The following is a 13,394-nucleotide window of genomic DNA, read 5'->3' on the forward strand; positions in this document are numbered from 1 at the left end:
TTGTCAGTTAAATTACCTGACTGATTAACACTAAAAAACAGAGAAAAACTACTTTGTGAACAATAATTTTTTTAAGATTTTATTTGGAATCTACTTTTTTAGTCTACAACTTGGATAAAGATATATATTTTGACTCATAAAACATATTGGAAAAAAAATTCATAAAATTACATTTTTTTGCGAGAGATATTTAATAATAGCAGCATGTATTAAATATCACACTTTAAAATAGCAGCACGTTTCAAAATTTCATGTATTATTTCTTCAATTTTTTTTTAAATTGTGTTATTTGCAAAAACTTTCAAATTACTACTGTGCTATTAGTTTTTAAAAAAGAAAACCATACCTAAGGCAGATTAAGAACTACTTTATCAGTGGTAGGCAATTCATTGTACTACGTTGTCAATATGACACAATAATTATATGTGCATGGCTGCACAAAGAAATGCCAGTGTTTATGAAATATAGAAAGGCTCGTTTGCTGACCTGTGTTCATATGGAACAGAGAGAGTAGATCATTTGTATCTCAAACTTTAATGGCTATGGCCGGCCCCCGTTGCTTCGAGAAAGATGTTAATCAGGTACGTGCACTCTCCATTCTCTGTTCCCTGCTGCAAAATTCACTCGCAATTTGCATGACCAGTATATATACAAAACTAATTAAGTTAAGAAAGAAAACTAATTAAATATAAAAATAGAAACCTAAAGAAATTAACTTTAAATATCTAAATAAGAAATCAGAAAATCTCAGCATTCTCTTTCAAGTTGGTGCATAAATGTCATTCATGACCACTGTTTAAAAACACTCCACTTAAAACTGTTTCGGTGGAATGCCAGATTATCAAATTTGATCTTAGACAACTCCATAATTTTCTATCTAACTTCTCCTTAATGAAGAACTTGTGTATCTCTAGTGTTGCGATTTACTCACTCAATACCAAGTCAAGAACATGATTGGTTTGATACAAGGCAAAATCCAGGGGAATCTTCCAAGACCCTCCAATTTTGAATCTGGACTTTTGAAGAGAAGCACTTTTAGCAACCTGATAGACATAATCTGAAAGATGGATCAAAACCAAGTAATGAAATCACTTGATTTTCACACTACCTGCTTAGCCATATAATCCGTCAAATTATTGCTCTCACGGTACACATAAGTAAAAGTAATTAAGCCAAAAAATCTAATCAATTTCTAAACTGTGGAGAAGAGCTCTCGGTGCACATCTTGTTTTATTGTTTGGTGCAGTTTGTGAATAATATCTACCGGAATCCAAATTTATTTAAGGAAAGTCATATTCTAGAGTCTGCACTTCCATTTGATACTTCCCCCTAAATATGAGAGCTTGGAATTTGGACTGCCAGACACACACAAAGTCAATGAGAGCTTGGAATCGATTGTTATGCCTAAAGTATTATTTTTTTATTATGTAATTTATGTAGCTTTTATGTCTAACAAACAACCTTACAAAAATAAAAGGCATAGCTTACTATTTATAGAAAAAGCTGAAAAACCCTATAAATTAGTAAAATATTAATTAATTTGCCCCCAAAATAATATCCATATATTAATTCAGAATAATTTTAGAAATTAATTCAACCAAGTCCTTATTTGATTTTTCTAGGTCTAAAAATATAATACATGTATTAATTATATTCTAGTTCTTAATTTATCAAATATATTTTAATCAAATCATACTTAATCAAATCATCATAGTTTAATTTTTGACTAATGATTCTTAATGTGTATGACTCATTAGGCTCCTAATATGTTGGCCCAACTATAAATTATAATTCTAATTAAATAGAATTAAATAAATTAATTTATTATCAATTCAACAATTGATTAATTTATATTTTAATATCAGGTACATCGTCTAGCAACATGTCATGATCTCCAAATATTAAAAAAAATCATTAGTAGTTTGACTTAACTTTTCAGTGACTGGTTTCTCAATGCAATCAATTTCCTTTCATCAATAATGTTCTGATTTAACATTAAAGCATGGAGTATGTCTGTCATATTAAATCATGTTTGTTCTCTACATAATAGTCATTGATCATTTGAATAAGATTTAAAACTCTTTTTAAATCGCATTTCGAGTGTCTTTGGTATTGTGGTAGCTATTGTGATTGTGGTTTGAAAAAAATTGTTTTATAAAAAAGTACTTTTATTTCAGGTTAATTGGTTTGGAAAAATAGGTGTTTGGTTAAAACTGTGGTTCAAATTGAGGTTGAAGAAAAAGTAGTTTAATGTGTTTGGTTAAGAATACTTTTAAAATTGAGGTTATAAAATAATTTTAAAAAATATATATTAATATTGATGGTTTTTAATTTAAATATTGTGGATTTAACTGTTGCTGTTACATCATGAAATAAATCATATTTTATATATAAAAAAATTTATTGTTCCATTAAACTATCTACAATTCTATTACGTACAAAATGTATCCGACAAGAACTATAAAATTAGGTAAAATATTATCAGGAATAAAATTGAGATTACAGTACAGGTAAATTTAATTCACCTTAAACTATTTTTTTTTTTTAAAAAATTATTTTTCACGTTCACGTGAACAGTGCGAGTGAAATCAATTAACTACACTAGTTTATTGAAAGAAAGAAAAAATTGTTCATGTGAACAGTGGAGGCATGCTCAGCATTTTGCCGTGCAAGAAGCAGCTCCTAGCTGCTTTCCTTTTTATTGTGTTTCAAACGCAGCAGACAGTGGGACCCATGAATAGTAACAAGCATTTTTTTAATTACCAAACAGGTTGCATCTGCGTTTTTAACAAAACGCAGACGCAACCTCTTAAACAAACGCTACCTCCATCTTGACCAATGATTTTTTAGTCAATATCATTTGATCATAGCATAACATTCTCTATATAATATAACTTAGTGATCTCAAGTCTAAAGATAACTTACACAACCGTCATGTGAGCCTTTTCATAGACATATATGATCTCTCGATATGAAATTCTCATACAAATTATTTTTAGTGTGTATGTCTTATGACAAACACCTACATATTAGTTCTATGCATCGATCAAGAACATTTTATTAACAATGTTCTAATGCAATAAGAATTTCATAATTATAATAATTTTATAATTTCTTTTGCAAAGTTTTTTTTGTCCCATGAACTTTATCTCTACTCTAGATTTATTAATTTAATATTATATAAAATATTAAAAATAAATTAAAAAATATATATTTATATTAATATAATACTATCATGTGTAACCAACTAATTTGATACATGGTATATATATTAAACTAACATTAAGTCCATCTGCCCCCGTAAATACCCAACCAACTACAATAAAGAAGCTCATGCATGTGCTGCTAACCAAGCTAGCAGTGCTTTAAAATGCAGTGGCGATTGATCACTTCCTGCTTTCTTGTGGAAGACGGCTGGCTGTGAGAAAAGTGGCTATCCTGCTCGAGTACCAGATTTCATAAACATTGTCATAGAAGTTAATTGGTTGAGTTTCATTAGGTTTGCTTCTTGCTTGCACTCATCATTCCTTTTGCGTTGGATTGTTTACTTTGATTGTGATGGTTGCCACTTGCCCCAAATGCCTCCAACTTGATTAAGACAAGCTGAGTATATATATGTGTCTGTCTGTTTAAAGTTTTCATGCAAATTGCTCTTTAGAATTCTCGTGGTTGTAGTTGGTTTTTTTAAATGAACTAGCAAATTCTGTACTGGGATTGCCTAACTTCATTAATGGTGGTTGCTAGTGTTTATAAGAAGGCTTGTTTGCTAACTCGTATCTTGGAACCAAGAGAGCGGATTTATATCTCTAATGGCTATCCGTCACTGCTTCGACAAAGATGTTGACCAGGTACTTCCCATTTTCTTCTCTTTTGCGCTACATTTTTTGCGATAAATGGAAAATGGCAGATGCATGAAGAAAAATACAAGAAATTGAAGATACCGACAGGCCAAAGTTTCCTTCTCGATGCTCTTACTCACTGTTCATCGCAATGCTCTTAATTTATGTTCATGCATATCAACAAAATAGAATGAAAAGCTTTTTCTCTAAGCTTGTACAAGGGCAGCCAAGAAATATTTAATTTCTTCATAGGATTTGTATCCTGATCTAGGTGCTGTTCGAGGGAAATTCATGTGTGAAGAAGGTGATATTGAACAGACCACACAAGTTAAACAGCCTCACCTATCACATGGTATGCTTAAATTGATTTTTCTAATTTATTTACCAATCACACATGTACTTTTGCCCTTCGTTTTCCAGCTTCTTTTCTTCTCATAAAGGATGGCACATTTCACTAAAAGAAATCAGGAAACGGTACTCATCAGAGACACGCAAGTTTCTCTCAAGCATAAAAATAAACAAAGATGACAAAACAGGGTGGTGAAATAAGTAATGCCAGCAGATAAAAACAAGATTCAAAGCCATACCATAAAATCTTCTGATCTAGCGACAGTGCGACACCATCTTTAGCTAAAACAGCAACAACGTTGAATGCTTTTCAAAGCCGTGTGAAATATACATATTTCTTCTTACCTTCAATGTCAACTTTCTTGATCATTAACCTGGTAAATAATAATAAAAAACTTGATCAGTAACTCCTTTTATTAATTTTGTTGGCAGACCTGCCAGATGATCAAGGAGTTGAAAGCTTACGAGGTTGATCCTAAAGTCAAAATTGTGATATTGAAGGTAAAAAAGCTGATTTAGACATCAGAACATGATTCAACTCCTTATGATTCATTCATTTGTCTCTGCCGATGCCATTATCATCTAGCTCAGACATCACATTGAACTAAATCTCATGCAGGGAAACGGAAAGGCATTTTGCGCTGGTGGTGATGTCTTGGCATCATATACTTGTATGGTTGCAGGTGAAAATCATCTTCTAAGAAGGTTCAAAAGTAATTGGAAAATGTTTGATGTTGTTAATGTTTATCTCCTTGGATGAAGCAGGGCACTGGAGCTATGGAATGAATTTTTACAAGAAACAAATCATGTTGGACTACTTGGTTGCAACATATGGAAAGCCTGTGGTATAAAAGTTATATGGCTCCATCATTATGCAAACTAGCAAAGGCAATAATATCTCATATATTTCTTCACTCTTGTCATCTTCCTTGGATATTTGAAGGTTGCGATTATTGATGGGATCGTGATGGGAGGTGGTGCTGGGCTATCCCTGCAGGGAACTTTCAGGATTGTCACTGAAAACACTGTATGTGATTCTGCTTTACATACTGCTTCATTTTATTCCTTTGGCAACATAGAAAACTGATTTCTCTTGGTGATATTTCTGAAAGAGGAAAGAGCAGTATTGGTTGGGAACCTTCATTTATGCAACATGGTTTTTGCATTTTGCCTCAGAAGGACTGTCTTCTTTTCATGAATTAATGTTTCTTCAGTTCAAAGAAAGCTAACTCTTGGAATCTTCATATTTTGTGATGAAAATAAAAAACAAATGATATTATAAGCATCTGCGTGTTCATCTCATTTGTACAGTGGATAAGTAATGGTGTTTGATTGTTACATCAACTTGCATAGGTGTTCGCCATGCCAGAAACAGCGATAGGACATTTTACTGATGTTGGGTCATCATATTTCCTTTCCAGGCTCCCTGGATTTTTTGGTAACTAGCTACTCAGTACTCTATCTACTTTAATAATTGTCTGGTACGATTTTATGATTTATCATCTTCCTTCTGAGTGTACACCCTCGTGAATATTCATGAACTCTGTTTGTTTTTTGAAATGTAAGCACACTGCAGTGTTAAGAAATTGATTGAAGATGAAAATTCCTTTTCTGATTCTTTTATTCATTAGCAATTTAATTTAGTCTTGAAGATTCTGATTCAGTTCTGTTTTTACTCATTCTAACTCATCAAAAATATTATATAGGTGAGTATTTGGGACTTACTGGAACTAAGATTAGAGGAGCAGAAATGGTTGAGTGTGGCCTTGCAAATCATTTCATGCTCTCAAAGGTAATGTCTCTTAGAATTGTGCTCGGTTCAATTTACGATTAAAAGGTTACACAGAAAAGCAATTGAAAGTAGGATATAATTGAGACATCTAGTTGCCTCACAGAATTTATAAATTTCTTTATCTGCACCAGGAATCTGCTGCAGGAGCTTTTCCTTGTTTGTTTCATTATTAAGCAGTTTAGAAATTTATTTTTTCTTCGATCATTTTAGGAACTAACAAAAATATGGTGCTCTTGATTTTTTTAGAGTTTTGACCTATAACAAACTCCATGATGCTTGAGGATTTTAACTTATAACAAACTCCCGTTATCCTTCACAATCCCCAATCCTCTTGACAAGGGAACCTAGATTCATTTTAATGAAACCACCCAGATTTTTTGCTGCAGTGATAGTTATTTTATCGTGAATGTTCTCTTATTTACCATCAGAGGATTGCATAATTTCTTTCTCTTTCGTTTTTTTGTCGTAGGATGTCCGTTTGTTGGAAACTGCACTAGATGAAGTAACTTCTTCTGATACGAAAACAATTTCTGAGATCATCAGCAAATTTATGCACAAACCAAATGTTAAACAGCATGGTGCTTTTAGCAGGTAATGTTCAGGTCCCTGAAAATATTGTGCTGCTTGTATCAATATCTTCTAGTGTCTGTTAACATCCATCCTGAATTTGAATATCCATCATCATTAAATAGATTGGAGATCATCAACAAATGTTTCTCAAGAACAACAGTTGAAGAAATACTATCATCACTGGTAAGCAGCTTTTCTCACTAAAGTTAGTGTAGAAATCTTCAATTAGGAATTCCATCAATATGATACCTGCTGGACTTGTTTTAGGAGAGTGAGGCAGAAACTAGAGCAGAAAAGTGGATTCTTGAGGCAATCAACTGGATGAAATCAGCCTGTCCAACAAGCCTCAAAATTTCCCTTAGATCGGTATGAATGATTTTAAGTGATTTCTTATCTTTTACCTAAATATTTTGTTTCAATTACATTTCAAAGAATGCTCCCCTTTTCTTCAATTCCCATAAATAACTTCTCGGGTGTCGATTAGATTAGAGAGGGCCGCACGCAAGGACTTGAGCAATGCCTCATCCAGGAATTTACTGTTGGTTCCCACATTGCGAGAAGAACAGTTAGCGATGATTTTTATGAGGTAATTATAGGAAAGATAAGAACTTAATTTCAATGATAAGAACATAATGCAATGACTATGCGTCTCTGCAGGGAACGAGGGCCATGTTGTTGGACAAAGACAGAAATCCCAAGGTGCATATGGTACTGTGCTTGATATATTTTCTTATCAATCACATAATGGAATGTAATTGTCTTTTCTTGTTTTTAACAGTGGGATCCTTCAAAGTTAGAGCTAGTGACTGATGAAATAGTGGACCGATATTTCTCCAAAGCTGATGAAGATTACATGGAATCCCTTCAACTTCCTACCAGATCCAACTTAGTTGATACCATGAGGCCAAAACTTTGAAACTGGAAAAGTTTTAGGGGGTGATCAGGACTATCTATCTCCATGATCACAGAAGCAGACAGTTGTATAATTAATGGACGATGTCTTAATTAAATAATGCACTCTTTTCCATTGGAGAAAATTCTATTTTTCATGCCTCCACCCCTACTTTTTACACGTTTATATTGTTGCTTTGAGTATGATCCGTTAGAGAATAATATAAATTATATTCTGGAACCTAACCTAATAGCTTAAGCTATTGGGTTGAGTTGGTTCTTTTATATGGTATCAGAACCTTGATGACAAAGCGGTCACGAGTTCGAAGCGATCACGAATTCGAATCTCATTGTTCCTATTTATTTGATAAAAATTAAGTATAAGGTAATGTGAGCATGTGCAAGTTTCAAGCCCAAAGGGTTTTTATTTGAAGGGGTGTGTTAGAGAATAATATAAATCATATCCTGGAACCTGACCTAATAGTTATATTGGGTTGAGTTGGTTCATTTACATTATCTTCCTGTTCCTGTCTAAGCACCAAAATTTGAACAGCCAAAAATTTGCTAAGTTGCGTTTGCTAAACACCCTCTAAACCTCCCCTTTGTGCTTGGAACATTACAAGATGGCACATTAAATGCTAATTAACTCGTAAATGTTCAAAATCAAGGTCGTAGGTGGATCACTTGATTCAAATATGGTAATCCATTGACATCCAGAAATTGAAAGAAGGGAAAGTAATTAATAGAAACACTACACCAGCCTTTTTCTTCGCCTTAATTAGCAAATTGTCGGAGGATATTACATTAATAATATATGCTGGCTGCACACAGAAATTGACCAGCCTGTTGTTTTCTGGTGGTTTCTAGTGTTTATGAATCGTAGAAAGGCTCGTTTGCCAACCCGTGTCCATGGAACAGAGAGAGTAGATCATTTGTATCTCAAAATGGCTATGGCCCCCCATTGCTTCGAGAAAGATGTTAATCAGGTACGTGCACTCTCCATTCTCTGTTCCCTGCTGCACAATTCACTCGCAATTTGAAATCTGCGATGACAGCCAAGTAAAGATTTGCAGAAGAAAGCAATGTTTAATTAATTTCTTAATGTAACCATTTGCATCCTCCAGGTGCTATCTGAAGGAAATAAATTCATGTGTGAAGAAGGTGATATTGAGCAGACCACAGAAACTAAACAGCCTCGGCCATCACATGGTTTATATGAGCTTCTTACAGCTCTCTTCTTTCTTTGATTTCGAGCTAGCTTCTTGACTGGGTTTTGCTGTGCAAGCAAGAGACAAATAATGGACTCGAGCTAGACTTTGACAATTAGGCAAAACATTAAAGTCGTTAGGGCGTGCTGAGAAGACATAGACGAGGTAAAAGAGACATCAGGGTGGGTGGATGATCTTGTAGTGGTTGGGAAGATACGGCATTTAATTTATTTGACAGAAGACAAAAGGACACTCTACTTGTAGCTTGGTTGGGTAGATACGGCATTTAATTTGTTTGACATTCTCCATGATATGCAGGAGACAAAAGGACACTTCATTTCTTACACCTTTTACTTTCAATATATCAATTAATAACCTGCTCCAGAAAACATGGATCTTGATCTATAAATCTTTATGCTATTCAACTTTCGGCCGTGGATAGAAAATTTACATGGATGGTTTTTAAAATATATTTTATTTAAAAAATATATTAAAATAATTTTTTTATATTTTTTAAAATTTATTTTTGATATTAGTATATTAAAATAATTTGAAAATATCAAAAAATATTATTTAAAAATAAATAAATAAATAAAATTATTTTTTTTAAAATACTCTTAAAAGATAAATCAAACAGTCTCTTATAACCCCACCCCAGTTGTGTTATGATATGGAAATAAAAAATATATATACACACTTGCAACCTCAAAAACTTGAACAGTGAAGCAAGTTTTAGTTTTAGTTTTCTCTTTTTTATGTTGATTTCTTTTTCTCAAATATATCTTCAGTTTCTTTTATAATATTTAGATTGCTTTAAGTTGATGCAAGTACTAGATCAAGTGAATGTAAATCTCATGTATTTAATTTTAAATCTTAATTAGTAAAGAGTCAAGTTAAAATATCTTTTTTTTATTTAATTTTTAATTTTTTTTATTGGTTATTCGGGTTCTTTTTAGGTTAATCAAGTCAACTAGTTCAAGACAAGACAAATTCCATATGTTTAGTTTTGAACCTGGACTAGATAGAGAGTTACATCAAAAAGGCTTTTTTTTTTTTAATTTTACTTTTATTTTTAATTAGACATCTAACTTATCTTTAGACCAACTAAGTTATTGAACAATTTAATTTAAAACTTAGGCTAAATAAGAAGTCAAATCATGGAGATTTTAAGGTTTATTTGTTACACTAGTTTTAATGAAAAATACTAGATAATTATCTATTATCTAAATATTTTTTGTGAAATCTAAAATAAATAAAAAAATCAGATCCACAATGTAATGCAAGCATGTAAAACAAGTAATTTGGAGAGAAAATCACTCTATATTATCACAATCTTCTTATTAATTAAGGAAAGTAATTCTTTCAGCTAAAATAAAACTGGGAAAATGTTTTTTTTTTCCTATGTTAATAAAAGCACACAACTGTAAAAAAAAAAAAAAAAAGGCATAGAGGAAAACTTTACATACCTACGCCAACAGACGACCCCGGTCGTTTAACATTGAAGAGTTCTTGAACGGTGGAAAACTGGTTTGATTCGAAAAATCAAAACAGTTGCTGATTATTGGTTTTTTAAAGCGTAAGAGAACCTTATAACATTTCTAATGAATTTTGAATAAGAACTTGTAAGTAAGTCAATTAAACTCCAAATTTCTGCTATTATCTCTGTCTTCTTCTAGGTATGCTTTGGAGGTATTCAGAATGGTATTATCAATTCATAATTAATTAATTTTGTTGACAGATCTCTCAAATGACCAAGGAGTTGAATGCCTACGAGGTTGATCCTAAAGTCAAAGTTGTGATATTGTAGGTAAGAACTGATTGATTAGAAGATTTGCTAGAGTTTTAATCATATATTAGAACAGGTGATTGGACATTAAAAAATGGTTCAACTCTGAGTGAGTCGTTCATCTGTTATTGCCAGTGCCATTATTATCCAACTAATATGAGCATTATCTTCAACTCCGTCTTGCTGGGTAATGGAAAGGCTGAAAAAATGGGATGATTAATGAGCGACTAAAATCATTTGTTGCATATAAAACTAAAATCTGTTGCAGGCAAAAAATCTGAAGGTTTGGAAAGCCTGCGGTATGTATGCAAGTTATTTGGCACCGTCAATGATATCATAGGAATATAATTCTTCACTCTTGTTAATTTCTTAATCTATGCAATTGGGCCTTGAAGCTTGCACTTATTGATGGAATCGTGATGGGAGCTGGTGCTGGGCTATCCATGCATGGAAGGCTCAGATTGCCACTAAAAACACTGTATGCTTCTGCTACAAATCTTGATTCCTTAACTAGTTTCATTTCATATGTGAAATCAACTCTGTTGATACATGAACTTTGCATATATATATATATATATATATATAGGTGTTTGCTATGCCAGAAACAGCAAAAGGACCTTTTGTTGACGATGGGGCATCATATTGTCTTTCAGGGTTCCCTGGGAATTTTTGTTACTTGGGAGTCGAATTTGATAGTAGCGAGCAAATTCAATTTAATATGTCACTGGATCATATCATAGCATCTCAATTGAAAACCTAATGAGTTTTTTTTTTGTTTTTTTGTACTGCTTCATCAAGGTTCCTAATACCTTTGTATAGGCCACTCCAATTTAATCCCAACACCTAAAATTCTCACCCCAAGAGGAAGAGGATGCTCTTGTATCACTTTGAACTTTTACAATTTATATATTTTGATCTTATATATACCTTCGGAGGTTTGCATGGTTGAAATCCTTTTCTCTTGTCATAGGATCTCCATTTAGTGGAAAGTTTACAAGAGAGAATAACTTCTTCGGATACCAACACAATTTCTAAGATTATCAGCAAGTTTTTGCACAAACCAAATGTGCAAGAGGATGGTGTCTATAGCAGGTAATCATCAGGAGCTTGTCCATATCTACGACGGTGATCAGCTAAGAATATTAAAGCCATCATTAAACAGATTGGATCGAGATTATTAACAAATGTTTTTCAAGAAAAACATTTGAAGAAATTCTATCATCACTGGTACTAAGCTTATTAATTACAGAAAAACTTAAGCCTCAAATATTAGGAATGCTAGCAATATGATAGATTTTGCTGCTAATTGACTTGTTTCAGGGGAGTGTGGCAGAAGATAGAGTAGGAACGTGGATTCTTGAGACAATCAAATCGATCGATCGAGTCAGCCAGTCCACTAAGCCTTAAAATTACCCTCAAATCGGTATGATGACGGATTTTAATCAAGTCATTAGTTTCTAATCTCTTAACTAAGTTCAAATTTATAAATTTTGTGCATGTTGATTAGGTTAGAGAGAGCCGAACGCAAGGACTTGATCAATGCCTTGTCCGTGAGCATAACATCTTTTGCCACGTTAAGAGAAGAACAGTGGGCAATGATATTTACGAGGTGGTATAGATTATGATAGAACACAAACGATCCATCAAATGTAATTTCTCATTTTCTTTAATGCAATTAGTGATTATCAGTCTGTAATTAATTATATGCTTTCCTGCAGGGAACGAGGGCCATGTTACAAACCCCAAAAAAAAAAAAAAAAAACCCTAAGGTGCATGCATGGAGGAGCACTACTATGTTTGGTTATGCATGACATAGGTCACATAATGTAATGAGATTTTGCTATCATGTTTGAACAGCGGAGGCCTGCAGAATTGGAGCCGGTGAGAGATGACTCGAGTGTGTTTGGTATTGCAGTAGCTGTTGTGGTTATGATTTAAAAAAAGTTTTTATAAAAAGTACTTTTAGTTGAGTTTGATTTGAAAAAATAGATGTTTGGTTAAAACTGTGGTTGAAATTGAAGTTGAAAAAAAAATAGTTTAATGTGTTTTGTTAAAAATGCTTTTAAAATTGAGTTATAAAATAATTTTAAAAATATATATTAGTACTTATGATTTTTAATTTAAATTGTAGATTTTAACTATTGTTATTTTATCATGAATAAATCATACTTTTATATAAAATATTTTTTATTATTCCATGAAACCATTTTATAATTTCATTACGTACGAAATACATCAAACAAAAACTACAGTTTTTATAAATATTTTTAGCATGTAATAAAATTAGATAAAAATATTATCAGGTATAAATTTCACTCTAAACTAATTTTTTTTTTTTAAATATTAAAAAAAATAACACACTAAAAAAATACACACTTAAAAAAAAAAAAAAAAAAAAAAGAGGCACGTAATTTTTATCACTATATACTGTAGTTCACATGAACAGTTACACTATATAGTTTGTTCATGTTAATTGAAATGTTCATCATTGAACAACGCAATTTAACATGAACAGTAAACAAAAGCATGAAATGGCTGCTTTTCATTTCCTGCGTTAGAAACACAGAATTTAAGTGGAGCCCAGTGAACAGTAAAGTGATTTTTTCTTTAACCAAACGGTGCAACGCTACGTTTTCAATAAAACACAGCCGCAACCACAGAGCCAACGGGCTCGAAGTGAACAGATGTTTTTTCAAGACTTGAAGACTATGGGAATCCCTTCAACTTTCTGCCAGGTTTAGCTTCTGATGCATGCAAAAGCTAATAACACAGCAATATCATACAAAATACAAGAATTTTAATGAGTAAAAATAATTGCATATATAAATTTTAAATTTGCAGTTTTATTCTTTGAAATTTAAATATATGGTGTTTGCCTCTTCAAAATGTTTACAGATCTTGGTCATAAAAAACTACAGAACAAAATAAAATCTAAAAATTATTAAAAATTATAAATCCTA

At 32.3% G+C, this 13,394-nt stretch overlaps 1 protein-coding gene across 1 annotated transcript; it reads left to right on the forward strand.

The window, feature by feature from the left end:
* The first annotated feature begins 3,741 nt into the window (after window positions 1–3,741).
* Window positions 3,742–7,571, forward strand: LOC118040187 (3-hydroxyisobutyryl-CoA hydrolase 1). The gene is made up of 14 exons (XM_035047063.2): window positions 3,742–3,848; window positions 4,111–4,191; window positions 4,620–4,688; window positions 4,807–4,870; window positions 4,953–5,032; window positions 5,131–5,214; window positions 5,541–5,625; window positions 5,894–5,979; window positions 6,449–6,570; window positions 6,672–6,732; window positions 6,817–6,915; window positions 7,034–7,135; window positions 7,207–7,248; window positions 7,328–7,571. The coding sequence occupies exons 1-14, from the start codon at window positions 3,810–3,812 to the stop codon at window positions 7,463–7,465; spliced, it is 1,152 nt and encodes a 383-aa protein (XP_034902954.1). The 5' UTR covers window positions 3,742–3,809; the 3' UTR covers window positions 7,466–7,571.
* Window positions 7,572–13,394: the final 5,823 nt, after the last annotated feature.

Source organism: Populus alba, chromosome 18 (genome assembly GCF_005239225.2).
Source record: "Populus alba chromosome 18, ASM523922v2, whole genome shotgun sequence".
NCBI classification, from domain to species: Eukaryota; Viridiplantae; Streptophyta; class Magnoliopsida; order Malpighiales; family Salicaceae; genus Populus; species Populus alba.